At 39.9% G+C, this 17,701-nt stretch overlaps 1 protein-coding gene across 1 annotated transcript in view; it reads left to right on the top strand.

Annotated features, from left to right (window-relative positions):
• Positions 1-17,701, top strand: part of ttc7b (tetratricopeptide repeat domain 7B) — a 470,560-nt gene that overhangs the window by 149,698 nt on the left and 303,161 nt on the right. The window contains exon 5 of the mRNA XM_073039387.1: positions 10,659-10,780. Within this exon, the coding sequence (XP_072895488.1) occupies positions 10,659-10,780 (122 nt within the window). The remainder of the gene's footprint in view (positions 1-10,658; positions 10,781-17,701) is intronic.

Below are 17,701 nucleotides of genomic sequence, written 5' to 3'. Positions count from 1 at the left end.
AGAAAGAAATAATAATAATAAATAAATAAGCAGTAAATATCGAGAATATGAGATGAAGATTCCTTTAAAGTGAGTCCATAGGTTGTGGGAACTGTTCAGTGAGGGGTAAATAAAGTTGAGTGAAGTTATCCCCTTTGGTTCAAAAGCCCGATGGTTGAGGAGTATCATTAAAGAAATAAAATAAATTACCATCTGTTCAATATTGTTCTGTAAGTAAAGACTATCTTCCTCACTATCTTCCAAACTAGTCTTTGCTGTCAGTGTATAACTATTTAACCACATCAGGTACTATTGTGTTATGTTTAATATGATATCCTTTTTTAATCTTTTGATGAACCAATCTAACAATATCTGAACAGGATATTCTGCCTGAGGAGCAAATAAAATGAATGTTAAGAATGGTCAATTTGTCCACCTACTTATTGCTCAATTTATGCTGTACTGTGGCATGATATTCTGGTCATTTGAATATTCCTTAAAAGGCAGAGGAAATTCAGCATGTCCCCAATGACTCTCATTCATTTTTACAGATGCACCATAGAAAGCATCCTGTCCAGATGCATCACAGCTTGGCTTGCAACTGCTCTGTCCAACATCGCAAGAAATTGCAAAGAACTGTGAACGCAGCGCAGTCTATTACACAAACCAGCCTCCCCTTTTCTGACACCGTCTGAACTTTCTTCTGCCTTGAGAAAGCAGCCAATGTAATCTGCAGATGCTGGAAATTCAAGCAACACACACAAAATGCTGGTGGAACACAGCAAGCCAGGCAGCATCTATAGGAAGAAATACAGTCAACGTTTCGGGCCAAGACCCTTCGTCTCGCTCCTTCATCTGCATCTCTCCCATTTCACGCACAACTGCTCTCACCCCATCCGCCTGCCACCCCATTCGGGATAGGGTTCCTCTTGTCCTCACCTACCACCCCACCAGCCTCCGGATCCAACATATAATTCTCCGTAACTTCTGCCACCTCCAACAGGATCCCACCACCAAGCACATCTTTCCCTCCCCAGCCTCTTTTTGCTTTCCGCAGGGATTGCTCCCTACGTGACTCCCTCGTCCATTCGTCCTCCCCATCCCTTCCCACCGATCTCCCTCCCGGCACTTATCCTTGTAAGCGGAACAAGTGCTACACCTGCCCTTACACTTCCTCCCTCACCACCATTCAGGTGACGCAGCACTTCACCTGTGAATCGGCTGGTATGATATACGGTGTCCAGTGCTCCCGGTGCAGCCTTCTATATATTGGTGAGACCCGACGCCGACAGGGAGACCATTTTGCTGAATACCTACGCTGTGTCTGCCAGAGAAAGCAGGATCTCCCAGTGGCCACACATTTTAATTCCACGTCCCATTCCCATTCTGATATGTCTATTCATGGCCTCCTCTACTGTCAAGATAAAGCCACACTCAGGTTGGAGGAACAACACCTGATATTCCATCTGGGTAGCCTCCAACCTGATGGCATGAACATTGATTTCTCTAACTTCTGTTAATGCCCCTCTTCCCCTTCTTACCCCATCCTTTTTTCTCTCTCTCTCTCCCTCCCTCCCTCCCCCCTTTCTCTCTCTCTCTCTCCTTTTTTTCTCTTTCTGCCCCTCTCACAATCACTCCTTGCCTGCTCTCCAACTCCCTCTGGTGCTCTCCTCCCCCTTTCTTTCTGCGTAGGCCTCCTGTCCCATGATCCTTTCCATTCTCCAGCTCTGTATCCCTTTTGCCAATCAACTTTCCAGCTCTTAGCTTCACCCCTCCCCCTCCTGTCTTCTGCTATCATTTCACAACTCCCGACCCCCCTCCCACTTTCATATCTCTTACTATCTTTTCTTTCAGTTAGTCCTGACGAAGGGTCTCGGCCCGAAACGTCGACAGTGCTTCTTCCTATAGACGCTGCCTGGCCTGCTGCGTTCCACCAGCATTTTGAATGAAATCAAGGGCCCTTCCCACCCTGGTCATTCTCTCTTCTTCACTTTTCCATTGAGTAGAAGATACAAAAGCTTGAGAGAGTGCGTATCTCCAGTCACGAGGACAGCTTCCATCCAGCTGTTAGTAGACTCTTGTACAGATCTCTCATACACCGGAAGATGTCATTTTGAACTCTTAATTTCCCAATCTGCCTTACCATGTCAATTGGATTTTATTTGTCTACCTGCACTGCACTTTCATTTGTAACTGCAACACTCTATTCTGCATCGTTTTCTTTTTAGTACTGTTAAATCCTGATACTTTTATGATCCACAGGTTCTTTGTAAGTCCTGAATGAGTATAAAACCTATTGCTTACAGTGGTTTTATTAAGTGTTACAAGACTAGAAAATGAATGAGAAATGAGAGCCAAGAGAACAAAAAGGAAAAGGACAAAGCAAAAAGTATTTATTGTCCTCTAGAGATAGCACAAAATAGCCAGATTCAAGTGGTGTGACACTGCTACTCAAAACTTAGAAGTTTCTAGAAAAATACTGAAGCAACTGTACTGTAAGTGCTGCCATTTCACTGAACAATTGCATACATATAGATTTATTTATTTTTTTAGCGATATCAGGCAGAAGAGACCCTTCTGACTCAACAAGCCACATTGCCCAGCAACTCACCTATTTACACTAGCCTAATCACAGGACAATTTACAATGACTAATTAACCTATGGACCACTATGTGTTTGGTATGTGAAAGGAAACTGGAGAACCTGGAGGAAACCCATGTGGTCCCATGGAAAACCTACAAACTCCTTACAGACAGCGCTAGAATGGAACTCCAAACTTAGAAATGCCCTGAGCTTTAATAGTGTCACGCTAACCACTACACTTCTGTGATGTATTATATAAAATTACAAGCAAGCCTAGGAAAGTTAAACTACAAGAAAAATACAAGGAAAATAACAATTCTACATGCTAATCTAACAGTTCCTCAGTGTAGTTATATGTAGTGACATTTGTCTGGATTGCACACAACAAAGACTTCCTCTATATCTAAGTACATGTGACAGTAATAAACCAATTCGATCCAATCCAGTTTTCTTTATCTATAATCCATAGAAATTCATTTTTACATAACTTTAGATTTCTGATTAATGCATAATTTAAAAATAAGTCATGAATATACTCATGGGCAGAGCCACTCATTCAACCTTTTATGTCATTGAAAGGGTTAAATGGGCAAAGTCATGCAATATCCAGGGTGTCATTTCCAAATACTCTTAGGGAAGATAATTTATTAAACCTGTTAAAGAAATTGCAGAAGTTCAATCGTTAATGTCAAACCACTGTTCAATGTTGCAACCAGAGATTACCCTGTTCCATATAGATCAAATGAGTGAACAGCTGGTGAGTTTTACTCCTGTTCTCAATCAGGGATCATTGTACTTTCCATACAAACTGATGGCTACATACTGGAAGTTAAATGCCTTTTATGTCCACATACTTACTGACTCAATGACAGACTCACCTTCAGCCATGATCATTTGTCATTATTTGAGCACGTGCCCATGAAGACCATAAGTGGTCTGGATTTAAGAATTTATTAATATTCATTTGTGCAGTGCAAGTGGCACTGCCAAGGCCAGTATTTATTGCCCATTCCTAATTGTCCTTGAGAAGGCGTGGCTAAATGGCCTTTTTGACTGCTGAAATCTTTGTGATGAAGATCTTCTCTCACACAGAAATGAAAGCAGAGAATACTAGAAACATCAAAGTTTCACCTTTGAGAATTCAGTTGTACTCTCTAACATCTGTAGGGAACTTTGAGATTTAGACCCATTGATAATGAAGGAAATCCAGTATATTTGCAGTTTGTACTTCTTCCCCTCCCTCCACCTTCTAATTTTGGCTTCTTCCCCCTTCATTTCCAGTCCTGATGCAGGGTCTCAGTCCAAAATGTCGACTATTTATTCCTTTCCATTGATGCTGCCTGACCTGCTGAGTTCCTCCAGCACTTTGTGTGTATCAGCTAATTCAGGTTCAGATTCAGATTTATTTATTACATGTACGTCACAACATACAGTGAGGTGTTTCATTTGCATTGCCAGCTAACACACTCAGAGAGTGGCTGGGGCAGCCTGCATGTGTTGCCACGCCTTAAGCTTAGGGTTAGGGTTAGGGTTATGGAGGGGCCACTGCAGAGGATTGGAAAGAGCTGCAGACGGTTGCAAGCTCAGCCAGCGCCATCATAGGCACTGGCTCCCCACCACTGAGGATGCTATCTTCTTATACCACCATCAGAGAGGAGATACAGGAGCCTGAAGACACACAGTCAACATTACAGGAACAGCTTTTACCCCTGCACCATCACATTTCTGAATGGAAAATAAACCAACCTATGAACACTACCTCACTACTTTTGCTCTCCTTTTGCACTATTTAATTAATTCATTCATTCATTCATAGGTATGCACAGTGGTTTCCAGTTAATTGGGACACATCAGGACCAGTACATTTTAGCCTAATTAAACAGCTGCTTCAATTATCGAAGTTTCATGGAAATAGTTAAAAAGGTATAAAAAAGATGAACTGCTGTTTAACTAAGTAACAAATTAAGTATTTAAATGAATAAATTAGAACACTAACAATACTACTACATACTGTAAAACTGTGTATTAGTTCCTAATAGTTATCAACAGAGGAATTCACCTAGTATACATTGCCATGTTCTTTTGATTGACTAAATAAACAAAATCAGTGCACAGATCTAGTGCAGATAATGGACTGCCTTCATACAATGCTGCTGATGATTGTATCCTACAAATCCTCATTGTAACATTCTAGATGATTGTAAATTCCTTCAAAATCTTCATAGTTTCTAACTTGTTGAAGGAGTGAAATTGTTTCATTTTCACTCTTGGCTGTTTCTGGCATCATGACATTAAAGAGCCTTCTTCTGTTGATCAGTGTCAAAAAAGCCAAATTAAATCCACTATGATTCAGTGTTGTAATACAATACAACCTGAAAACTTACAAGGAGGGGAGGGTGGTGAATACTTTTTACGGGCACTGTATAGTAATACCAAGCAAATTGTCATGACCTTGACAAAGTACAGAGCGAGATGAGCATGGCATAACTCATCACGACCTCATCCACAACCTTTATCAGAATATTCACCCACACATTCTCCAATTTCATAAACAACAGTTTCAATAGCTAATTTATTTCTGCTAATCAGATGTGTGTATCTGATGAAGAGGTTTGCTAGAGTTGTTGGGGAGGGTTTAAACTATCTTGGCAGGAGTATGGGAACCAGAATGATAGGGCTAAGGATGGGGCAATTGGCAATGTGTAGTGCGACTGTGAGGAAGGATTGGTATATGATAGGGCAAAATTGCAGTTGGAATGATCTGAAGTGTAACATGGGGGCAAAATCAAAAAGGATAATGAATACAGGACTGAAACTGTTATATTTGAATGCACACAGTATACAGAATGAGGTAGATGATCTTGTAGCGCACTTGGAGATTGGTAGGTATGATATCGTGAGCATCACTGAATCGTGGCTGAAAGAAAATCATAGTTGTGAGCCTAACATTAAAGTATGCATTTTGTATCAAAAGGAGAGGCAAGTAAGTTGAGGGGTTGCGGTGACTCTATCGGTAAAAAAACACAATTCTTTAGAAAGAGGTGACAATGGATCAGAAGATGTAGAACCCTTGTGGGTAGAGTTAAGAAACTACAAGGGGAAGAAGACCCTGAAGGAAGTTACATACAGGCTGCCGAACGGTAGCAAGGATGTGGGATATAATTTTCAGTTGGAAATAGAAAAGGAATGTGGTAAGAGCAATGTGGGATTTCAGTATGCATGTAGATGAGGAAAATCAGGTTGTTCTTGGATCACAAGAGAGAGGAATTGTAGAATGCCTACTAGATGGCTTTCTGAAGCAGCTTGTGGATGAGCCTACTAGGGGAAAGGCAATTCTGGTTTGGCTGTTGTGGAATGAACTAGATTTGATGAAGGAGCTTAAAATAAAGGAACCCTTAGATTAGATTAGATTCAACTTTATTGTCATTGTGCCAAGTACAGTTACAAAGCCAAATGAAATGTAGTTAGCATCTAACCAGAAATGCAAAGAATAGTGTTATTTACAAAATAACTGCAAATAAAAAGTAAGTGCTACAGCACACAAATATAAAAGTACTGAGACAGTACTATATGGCTGCAATACTGCTTAGCGCTGTGATGTGAGGTTCAGCAGGGTCACAGCCTCAGGGAAGAAGCTCTTCCTGTACTTGCTGGTGCGGGAGCGGAGGCTCCTGTAGTGCCTACCGGATGGGAGGAGAGTAAAAGGAGGCAGTGTTCATAATATTCACCTTGCTGTTTGAGAGAGAGAAGATAAAGTAAGATGTATCAGTACTACAGTGGAATAAATAGAATTACGTAGGCATGAGAGAGTAATGTTTGAGTTTCTGGGGTGATTTGGAAAGGTCAGGATAGATACATCTGAAAGATGAAGAAGTATTCTAAAAAAGATGAAGCAACCATAGCTGACAAGTGATGTCAAAGTCAGCGTAAATGCAAATGAGAGGGCAAATAATATAGCAAAAATATTGGGAAGCTTTTAAAAACCAATATAAGGCAGCTAAAAAAAACATAAGAAGAAGAAAGAGGAAATAAGAAGGTAAGCTAACCAATAATATCAAAGAGATTTTTCAGATATACAAAGAATAAAAGAAAGGTAAGAATGGATATTGAACTGCTGGAAAATGACACTGGAGAGGTAGCCATAGGGGCAAAGAAATGGTGGATGAACTTAATAAATATTTTGCATTAGTTTTCACTGGCAGTATGCTGGAAATTTGAGAGTGTCAGAAGACAGAAGTGAGTGTCGTTACTATTAATAACGAAAAGGTGCTTGGGAAGCTGAAAGGTTTGAAGGAAGACAAGTCACCTAAACCAGATGGACTACACGCCAGGGTTCTGAAATAGATGGCTGAAGAGATTGTGCAGGCATTAGCAATAATATTTCAAGAATCTCTAGATTTTGGAATGATTCCGGAGGACTGGAAATTGCAAATATCACTCCACTCTTTAAGAAGGGAGGGAGTCAGAAGAAAGGAAATTGCAGGCCAGTTAGCCTGACTTCAGTGGTTGGGAAGATGTTGGTTTCCATTGTTAAAGATGAGATTTCGGTGTACTTGATGGCGCATGATAAAGTAGGCTAAAGTCAGCATGGTTTCCTTGAGGGGAAATATTGCCTGACAAATTCGTTAAGGAAAGAACAGGTAGGATAGGCAAAGGAGAGTCAGTGGACATTGGTTACTTGGATTTACAGAAGGTCTTTCACAAGTTGCTGCACATGAGGCTGCTTAACAAGATGAAAGTCCATTGTTTTAAATGAAGTATACTAGCATGGACAAAGATTGGCTGACTGGCAGAAGGTAAAGAGTCAGAATAAAGATGGCTTATTCTGTTTGGTTGCCAGTGACCAATGGTGTTTGCTGGTGTCTGTATTGGGATCAATTCTTTTCATGTTCTATGCCAATGATTTAGATGATGGAATTAATGGTTTTATGGCCAAGTTTGCAGACAGTACAAAGATAGGTGGAGGGGCAGGTAGTGTTGAGGAGAGAGGGAGTCTGCAGAATGACCTGGACAGATTGGCAGAATAGGCAAAGAAGTGGCAGGTGGAATATTGAGTAGGGAAGTGAATGGTCATGCACTTTAGTAGAAGGAATAAAGACATAGGCTATTTTCTAAACAGGCGAAGATGGAAAAATCAGAGGAGCAAAGGGACTTGGGAACCCTTGTGCAGGATTCCATAAAGGTTAAGACAATGATGAGGAGGGCAAATGCAATGTTAGGATTCATTTCAAGAGGATTACAATATAAGAGCAATGATGTGATGCTGAGGCTTTAAAAGGTATTGGTCAGACCGCACTTGTAGTATTGTGAGCAGTTTTGGGTCTCTTACCCAAGAAAAAATGTGCTGGCATTGGAGAGGGTACAAACGAAGTTCATGAGGCTGATTTTGGAAATGAAATGGTTAAAGTATAAAGAGCATTTAATGGCATTAGACCTGTCCTCACTGGAATTTAGAAGAATGGTGGGGGATCGCATTGAAATCTGTCGAATATTGAAAAGCCAATTAGAGTGTATTTGGAGAGGATATTTCCTATAGAGGGTGAGGCTTGGACCAGAGGGCACAGCCTCAGAATAGAGAGACATACATTTAGAACAGGGATGAGAAGGCATTCCTTTAGTCAGAGAGTGGTGAATCTGTGGAATTCATTGCCATGGATGGCTGTGGAGGACAAGTCATTGAGTATATTTAAAGCAGAGATTCATATGTTCTTGTTTACTCAGGGTTAAGGGTTATGGAGAGAAGACAGGAGAATGGATTTAGGAGGCTTAATAAATTAGCCATAATGGAATGCCGAAGCAGACTCGATGTGCTGAGTGGCCTAATTCTGTTCCTATGAATTATGATCCTATGGTCTTATCTGAAATTTTTCAATTGACTATTGAGTCCTGAAGGATGCAATGCACCCAGTCCCAGATGAGGTGCTGTCCTCAAGATTTGATTGAACTTTGTTAGAACAATGTAGGAGGCCAGTTCTGATGAAAAGTCATTTGAAATAAAGCTGTTTCTCTCTAGCTCTCGACATAAAAATTGTCTGACCTGCTGGAAATTTCAAGCATTTTCAGTTTTACATTCATATGATCTTTTTAGCATATATTTTTGGACAGAGTATTGAAATAGAAATTTTTGCCAAAATTGAATTGGTAGATGCAAGAGATCCTGCAGATGCTGGAAATCTTGAGCAACACACACAAAATGCTGGAGGAACTCAGCAAGTCAGGCAGCATCCATGGAAGGGAATAAACAAATATTCAAAGTGCAGAGATATGTCAAGGGGACTCTTATTACTTTTTAATAATTCAAAATATGTTGTAGAAATAAGTGTATCTTTGTACAGCTCAGTTCAAACCTACAATTTCCTTTGTTTTGGTGATTTATGTTTGCTTTTCCTAACTTCATTCACTTACGTTTATGTACAGAGAGGTGTGAATAATTTGTTCAAGACTCAATTTGAGAAGTTGTTTAAAAATACCTCAAAGGTAGTAATCTCGGGTTTACTGCCTGTGCCAAGTGACAGTGAGTATAGGAATAGAGTGAGGTAGAGGATAAATGCATAATTGAGCGATTGGAACAGGGAGCAGGAATTCAGATTTCTGCATCATTGGGGCCTCTTTTGGGGCAGGCGTGACCTGTACTAAAAGGACGGGTTGCACTTGAATCCGAGGGGGACCAATATCCTGGCAGGGAGGTTTACTAAGGCTATTGGGGAGAGTTTAAACTAGAATTGCTGGGGGTGGGAACCGAACTGAAGAGACGGAGGAAGGGATGGTTGGCTCACAAATAGAGAAAACTTGGAGACAGTGCGAGAGGGAGGATGGGCAGGTGATAGAGAAGGGATGCGCTCAGGCAGATGGTTTGAGGTGTGCCTATTTTAATGCAAGAAACATCATGAACAAAGTGGATGATCTTAGAGCATGGATCAGTAGTTGGAGCTGTGATGTTGCGGCCATTACAGAGACTTGGATGGCTCGGGGCAGGAATGGTTATTTGGAGTGCCAGGCTTTAGTTGTTTCAGAAAGGACAGGGAGGGAGGCAAAAGAGGTGGGCATGTGGTACTGCTGATCAGAGATAGTGTCATGGCTGCAGAAAAGGAGGAAGTCATGGAGGGATTGTCTACTGAGTCTCTGGGTGGAAGTTAGAAACAGGAAGGGGTCGATAACTTTTTTGGGTGTCTTTATAGACCACCCAATACTAACAGGGACATTGAGGAGCAGTTGGGGAGACAGATTATGGAAAGGTGTAATAATAACAGGGTTGTCATGGTGGGAGATTTTAATTTCCTAAATATTGATTGGCATCTCCCTAGAGCGAGGGGTTTAGATGGGGTGGAGTTTGTTAGGTGTGTTCAGGAAGGTTTCCTGACACAATATGTAGATAAGCCTACAAGAGGAGAGGCTGTACTGATCTGGTATTGGGAAGTGAACCTGGTCAGGTGTCAGGTCTCTCAGTGGGAGAGCATTTTGGAGATATGATCACAATTCTATCTCCATTACCATAGCGTTGGAGACGGAGAGCAACTGACAAGTTAGGAAAGTGTTTAACTGGAGTAAGTGGAAATGTGAAGCTATTATGCAGGAACTTGGGAGTATAAATTGGGAACAGATGTTCTCAGGGAAATGTACGACAGAACTGTCCCCTGGATTGGGGAGCATGCCTTATGAAAATAGGTTGAGTGAACTTGGCCTTTTCCCCTTGGAGCATCAGAGGATGAAAGGTGACCTGATAGAGGTGTATAAGATGATGAGAGGCATTGATTGTGTGGATAGTCAGAGGCTTTTTTCCAGGACTGAAATAGCTAGAGTGAGAAGTCACAGTTTTAAGGTGCTTGGAAGTAGGTACAGAGGTAGGTTTTTTACACAGAGAGTGGTGAATGTGTGGAATCGGCTGCTGGCAGCAGTGATGGAGGCAGATATGATAGGGTTTTTAATACTCTCCCGGATAGGTACATGGAGCTTGGCAAAATAGAGGGCTATGGGTAACCCTAGGTAATTTCTAAAGTAAGTACATGTTCGGCACAGCTTTGTGGGCCGAAGGACCTGTATTGTGCTGCAGGTTTTCTATGTTTCTAATAACAATTGTTCTTGTTTTTGGAGCCAGGTATTGAACACTAACATTCAGAACAGAAGTCCAAAGCCTGGTTCGGCATTCCAAGAACAGGAACTGGGATTTTTCCTCGAAACAGGACTTCAACGAGCGCACGTCATTTATTTTAAAAATGGGTAAGATCTGGATTACTTGTTGGAGCTTTCTGTATGTATACACCTTTGGGGGTGAACCGTTTTGGATCAATTCCAAGAACGTGGCAAGTGCACATGCGGCCAATTGATCATGCGGTGAATCGATTGGGCCTCCTACACTTGAAGGGCTCTCTTTTTTTTGCAGTGCTTTTGGTTGGGCATGTTTTCATCTCGGTGGGCCATTTTCATAGTTTTCACATTGTGTGTACCATTGCTAACAGGACAGAGTGATGACATTTAATCGTACTACTCCATTGTTGTTCTTGCTCTGCACTTAAGTAACGGGAGGCAACTTCTGCATTTTTGGAAAGGGTATAATATAGATGCACATTTGTTTTTCTTCATTCATCCTTGAGCTTACAAGTGATCAAGTGTTAGCCTGTGGCCTGACAGACCTAGGACTGCTGTATATGTGCAGGCCTGGAGCTAGTTACTTATAATTCATAACAGAGACTTGGTAATTTTCATTACTAGAGACTCCAGGTCAAACCCAGAGAGTTCCCAGGATTTGCCAATGGGGGAAGAAGTGTTGAAATGCACAGGGTGACAAGGCTTTTGATGCATGAGTTCTTACGTGTACACAAGTGCATTTGCAATATGTGTATCTGAAAGTGCATTTGTACATCTTCAATTTAATTTCACATAGGAAAAATGACTGCAAGTTTGCTGAATGGAAGAATGGTGGGATGAAAAAAATTGAAAGATTAAAGATTGGCTTAATTTGTAGCATGTACATCAAAACAATGAAACATACATGAAATGTGTCATTTGCATCAGATTAAATCAGCAAGGATTGTGCTGGAGGCAGTCACATTTCCAGTGCCACAACTCACCAGGCCTGTGTGTCTGTGGAATGTGGGAGGAAATTGGAACACCCAGTGGGAAACCCATGCAGTCACAGGAAGAAAGTGCTAACTCCTTACAGACAGCAGTGGGAATTGAACCCCTGTCAATAATCACTGCCGCTGCAAAATGTTAAGCAAACTGCTACATTACTTTGACACCCTAAAGTTCTAAAATTTTAGAACAAGAACTTGTTAAGAACAGCTTCAGCTTTGTTCAGCAGAAAAGACAGCCAGTATTTTTATCGCAGGGTAGAAATACCAGATAGGGGTTTCCGGTGATGTCATCGTCGAGAATGGCACCTTAAGTCACTAGCTCCTCTGGAAAAACGTGTATTAAGCCCCATTAACCCGTCAAATATAGTATTTTTTGAAAAATATTTGAACTGAAAAGAGGGGCAAGAATGGGTAAAAAGAACGGAAATAAAAAAAGCGACACTGTGGAGCCTGCGTCCGAGAGGAGAGCAGCGAGCGGCTCTCCGACCTGACCGCGTGCGAGCGAGGCGGGCGCCAGGCCTCGTTCAGACGAAGTGGCAAATATGTTCGAAATCCTGAAAGAAATAATGGAGGTCCAGAAAGATATGAAGCAGCAGCTCCGTGATATTAAGGCAGAGCTTGCCAACGTTAATCAAAAAATAGCGGTGGCAGAGACTCGCATTGAGAAGGTGGAAGATCGCGTTCAAAACGTGGAACGGATACTGAGCAAGACAATAAAAATCATACATCACCAAGAAGGTAAACTGCTTGATCTGGAGGGAAGATCACGGCGGAAAAATATTAGAATCTACAACGTTCCCGAAGGAGCGGAGGGCCCGTCTATGACGGAGTTTATCGGAAAGTTACTGCGGGACACGCTGGAGCTTCCCCCAGCTATGAAGCTGGAAGTCGAAAGAGCACACCGCGCGTTCATTCCGAAACCTACCGGGGATAGAAAGCCACGATCAATTATAATTAAATTCCTTCAGTACAGCACCAAGGCAGAGATTCTACGAAGGGCCTGGGGTAAGAAGAGATTGCTCTTAGAGGATAAATTAATATATTTTGACCAAGATTACCCCCCACGATCCTCCAGAAACACAAAGAATACTCTGAAGTAAAGCAAGTACTAAAGCAAAATAAGATTAGATTTCAAACTCCGTACCCTGCTAAACTTCGAGTGTTTTATGACAACGGGACGCAGTTGTACCAGACAGTGGAAGAGGCGACTACAGACATGAAGGCCAGAGGGTTGTCCGACAACATGACCAAAAGGAAAGAAAGCCTGGCTGAGAAATTGACTCGCTCGGCTTGGGAAACAGTGTGAGAATTGAGAAGGCATGAGACGGGAGGAAGTCGAGAGAAACATATCAGGAAGAGACCGGGAGTTTCCCAAAGATAGTCCTCACCCCTTTCAGAAGAGCCATAAGGTTTGGCTAACTTTAAAAATGCTGAGAAGCTAAACAGAAGCAAAAGTACACGGTGATATACCTATCTCGAGAAATACTTATTATAATGTGGATTTTATATTACTTAGTTGTTATTCTTTATTCGCTCACTTACTCCTTTTTCCCCACCAAAATGAGAATATATATATATATGTGTGTGTGTGTGTGTGTATATGTGTATACATGTATATATATTTGTGTGTATGTATATATATGTGCATATATAGGAGGAGTACACAGGGAAATCTTTTCTGTGTAATGGATTTGTTCACTGACTTTTATGAATACTGCAGTGGGAGCCCTCAACTCACAAATAGGAGGGGTTATCAGCTAAACATTTCCTCTAGCTCAACAGAGTGGCATTTACTAAAGACCTCAGTCTTGGGATCACACGTTCGTTGCCATTTTTGTTATTATTTGAGTTTCTTGGTTCTTATTTGTTCAGGGAGTAGATTGATTAAGTGTTATTCTAATTTCAATGATACATTGACAGATAAATACAGATGGCTAAGGACAAGGTAAAATTCATTTCTTTTAATGTAAATGGGCTATTAAATCCAATCAAACGCAAGAGAATTTTATCCAAAATGAAAAAAGAACAAGCCCATGTAGTATATTTACAGGAAACTCATTTAAGTGATAATGAGCATAAAAAACTAAAGAGAATGGGCTTCACTAGTCTGTTTTTCTCCTCATATAAATCAGGACATAGGAGAGGAGTTGCTATTCTTATCTCAAGTAAGCTAAATTTTGAAAAAATATTCGAAATGGAAGATAAAGAAGGCAGATATATTCTGGTAAGGGGGAATATAGACGGCAATTCAGTTACTCTATTGAATATATACGCACCCCCGGGAAGTGATATTGGTTTCTTTCAGAAAATTACTGATATTATGGTAACGAAAACAGAAGGTCGCCTAATATGTGGGGGAGACTTAAATTTACAATTACAACCAAACTTAGACTCTTCCAATAGAAAAACCTATGAAACAAAATCTTTACATAAGAAAGTTAATACACTTTTTGAGGATGTTGGTTTAATTGATATATGGAGGGACCTTTTCCTTGACAGCAGGGATTACACTCATTATTCTGCTCCACATTCTGTATATACAAGAATAGACTATTTCATAACATTTGGAAAAGACAAAGACAAAATAAACACCTGTGGAATTGGGACAATAGATGTAAGTGACCATGCACCTATATATTTATCTGTTGATTTTGACCTACAATCAAAGAATACTATTTGGAAACTAAATTCAAGTCTACTCAATGATCCGTACTTTAAGGAACAAACTAAAAAAGAAATTGGTCTCTACTTAGAATTTAATGATAATGGAGAGGTTTCACCTCCCATTTTATGGGATACTCTGAAGGCAATCTTAAGAGGGAAAATTATAGCGATATCTTCATATAAGAAAAAAATAAGGAATAAAACAGAGGAATTACAAAATAGACTGAAGGAACTAGAGAAAAAACACAAATTGAATTTGGCACAGGGTACATTAGGGGAAATTAAAAGAATTAGGAATGAAATAAATAATTTGGCTACACAAGAAATCAGGAAAAACTTAATGTTTCTGAAACAGAGACATTATGAAAGTGGATTGAAATCTATGAAAATGCTGGCGTGGAAACTGAAAAAGAAGATAGCAGAAAATACAATTCATAGAATTAGGGACCCAAGAACGAAAATGAAAGTAAGCTAAGTGAAATTCAAGAAGCTTTTGAAGTGTTTTACAAAATGCTAAATTCCAAAGATCCAAGGGGAAGCATAACCCAAATTGACACCTTCTTGAATTCTCTAGAGTTACCCACTTTAAGCGAAGAACAAAATAGAAGGATGACTGCTGACATAAATGAAGTTGAATTAAAAGCTGCAATTAGTAGGCTCAAATTAAGCAAGTCACCAGGATCAGATGGGTATATGGCAGAGTGGTACAAAGAATTTAAAAATGAGTTAATTCCTGTTTTACTCCCCACACTGAACTGGGCTCTAAAAAAGGCACAAATGCCACCCAGTTGGAAGGAAGCGATAATCTCAGCTATACCGAAAGAAGGCAAGGATAAAATGGAATGCGGGTCATTTAGACCAATATCCGTTCTTAATGTAGATTATAGGTTATTTACCTCCATCATGGCCAAACGATTAGAGGAGTTTCTACCCATACTGATACGTAATGATCAGACTGGTTTTATACGACAACGCCAGACTCAAGACAATATACGAAGGACACTTCACATTATGGATCATATACAAAAAAATAAAATTGAAGCAATAGTGATAAGCGTAGACGCTGAAAAAGCATTTGATTTGGTTAATTGGAATTTTCTTTACAGAGTTTAACATAGATTTGGTTTCCAAGACACAATTATTAAAACTATACAGACACTATATGACAATCCTACTGCTAGGATTAAAATCAATGGATATTTATCAAATAGTCTTACCCTAAAAAGGGGCACGAGACAGGGTTGTGCATGGTCACCACTACTCTTCGCGCTATATCTGGAACCATTAGCTCAATACATCAGACAAAATGAAGATATCAGGGGAATTACTATTAAAGGGACAGAGCATAAATTGGCTTGTTATGTGGATGACATTTTGATCTATCTAGGGCAACCAACATACTCTTTACCTAATTTGATGCAATCCTTTGAACAATATGGTCAATTATCAGGATACAAGATCAACATAGATAAAACCCAATTACTTTCATATTCCTATAGCCCACCAAGAGAAATTGAAAGTAGATACCCCTGGGCATGGCACACAGAGTCTTTCAAATATTTGGGCATCATTATGCCAAAAGATTTGGCAAAATTATCAGAATGTAATTATCAGCCTTTATATAAAAAAATTAAGGAAGATGTGGCAAATGGAGCCTGATTCCTTTTCTCATTCTCAGTTCAAGGAATGAGTCTATTAAAATGAATATACTGCCCAGACTGTTATATCTCTTTCAGATCCTACCAATAGAGATTAATCAAAATCAATTCCAATGAATGGAACAAGATGCTATCAAGGTATATTTGGCAGGGTAAATGGCCTAGAATTCATCTCAAAACTTTGCAATTAGCAAAGGAAAAGTGGGGGATGGGGCTTGCCTTCTCTTAGAGATTATTATTTTGCAGCACATTTGAGAGCTGTGATATGTTGGTGCAACCCATCATATGACGCTCAATGGAAAAACATTGAGGAGTGGGTACTACCCATCCCCATACAAGCAATTTTGGCTGATAACAACCTGCAAAGGTACATAAATACTATTGATAACCCATGGGTGAAATTGACTCTTAAAATATAGAAAACCACTATAAAAAAATATAATCTAGAACAGGCATGGGCAAACTACAGCCCGGGGGCCATATGCGGCCCGTTAAGCTTTTTAATCCGGCCCGCAGAACTTGATGAAATTATATTAATAAACCTTGTTAACGTTTTTTTCCCCGCAATTCTGGCGTTTTCATCACAACAAAACTAAATCCAGACTTTGATGCGCTAGCTAAAAAGGGAGACCAACAACACTGTTCCCACTGAAATTAAAAATAAGTTTCTTCGTTGTGTTACGTAAAAAATGCATTTGAAAATATTTTTTTCAATAAGCCTTACATGTTACATGTCTTTTCTGTTAAGTGATGGACATGAGTAGTGCGCAGGTGCACGTACGTTCTCAAAATAAAAAATGCACTCCAGATCAAATAACGCGCTCCGCATACTGGCGCGCTGTCACTGTTCTGTCCTTGTGCTGGTCGTTGTTGAGTTTTGGCACAGGGGACAATTGAATAAGAAGGAGCAGGACAAGTAGACCTGCATCTCCTACCGTTTTTGAAATAAAGACAGTTAGGAGGAGAGTGATGATGATAATATCTTGAAGGATAACAGAATTTTCAGTGCTTTAAAATAATAACTTACTATTAAAAAAAGCTGTATTTTATTCATTTAATTTTCAGTGTTTTAAAAGTCATTTCAATAAATAGCTAAATACCATGGGACTTCAAAGACAGATATTTTGTTGTAATGCATTTGTTCATTTTCAATTGAAATTAAAGCACATGTTTTCTACATATCCCATGATATTTTATTTTCTCTTATGAGGTGTATTACCAAAACACTCCGTCCATCTGCTCCTGGTCTGGCCCCCCTGTCAAATTTTAGAACCCTTTGTGGCCCACAAGTCAAAAAGTTTGCCCACCCCTGATCTAGAGGGAGATATAATTGCAATTCTTAAATGGTGTGCATATGACTCTGATTTTACACCAAATAAATTTGATGCTAGATTTAAGGACTGGACAGCTAAAGGAATAACAGTTCTTTGCAACATAATGAAAGAAGGAACACTGTTCAGTTTTGAAGTGCTTAAAGAGAAACACTTATTAGAAAAACAAGATTTTTATCAGTATTTACAGATGCGACAATATGTTAATAAGACGCTTAAAAATGTAACCAAGGCAAATATATGCTTGATAGAGCTCTTTAGAAAAGCATATAATTCAGATAATGGTAATAGAATCATTTCAAGCATGTATAAGGGGTTGTCAAATCTTAAGACGCATTCGACTTCATACATTAAAACAAAATGGGAGAAGGAAGGAGGGATAATTATATCTGAGGAAGAATGGACAACAAT

The sequence above is a fragment of the Hemitrygon akajei genome, chromosome 3 (assembly GCF_048418815.1).
Source record: "Hemitrygon akajei chromosome 3, sHemAka1.3, whole genome shotgun sequence".
NCBI classification, from domain to species: Eukaryota; Metazoa; Chordata; class Chondrichthyes; order Myliobatiformes; family Dasyatidae; genus Hemitrygon; species Hemitrygon akajei.
This window is presented reverse-complemented; position numbering and strand designations above follow the sequence as displayed.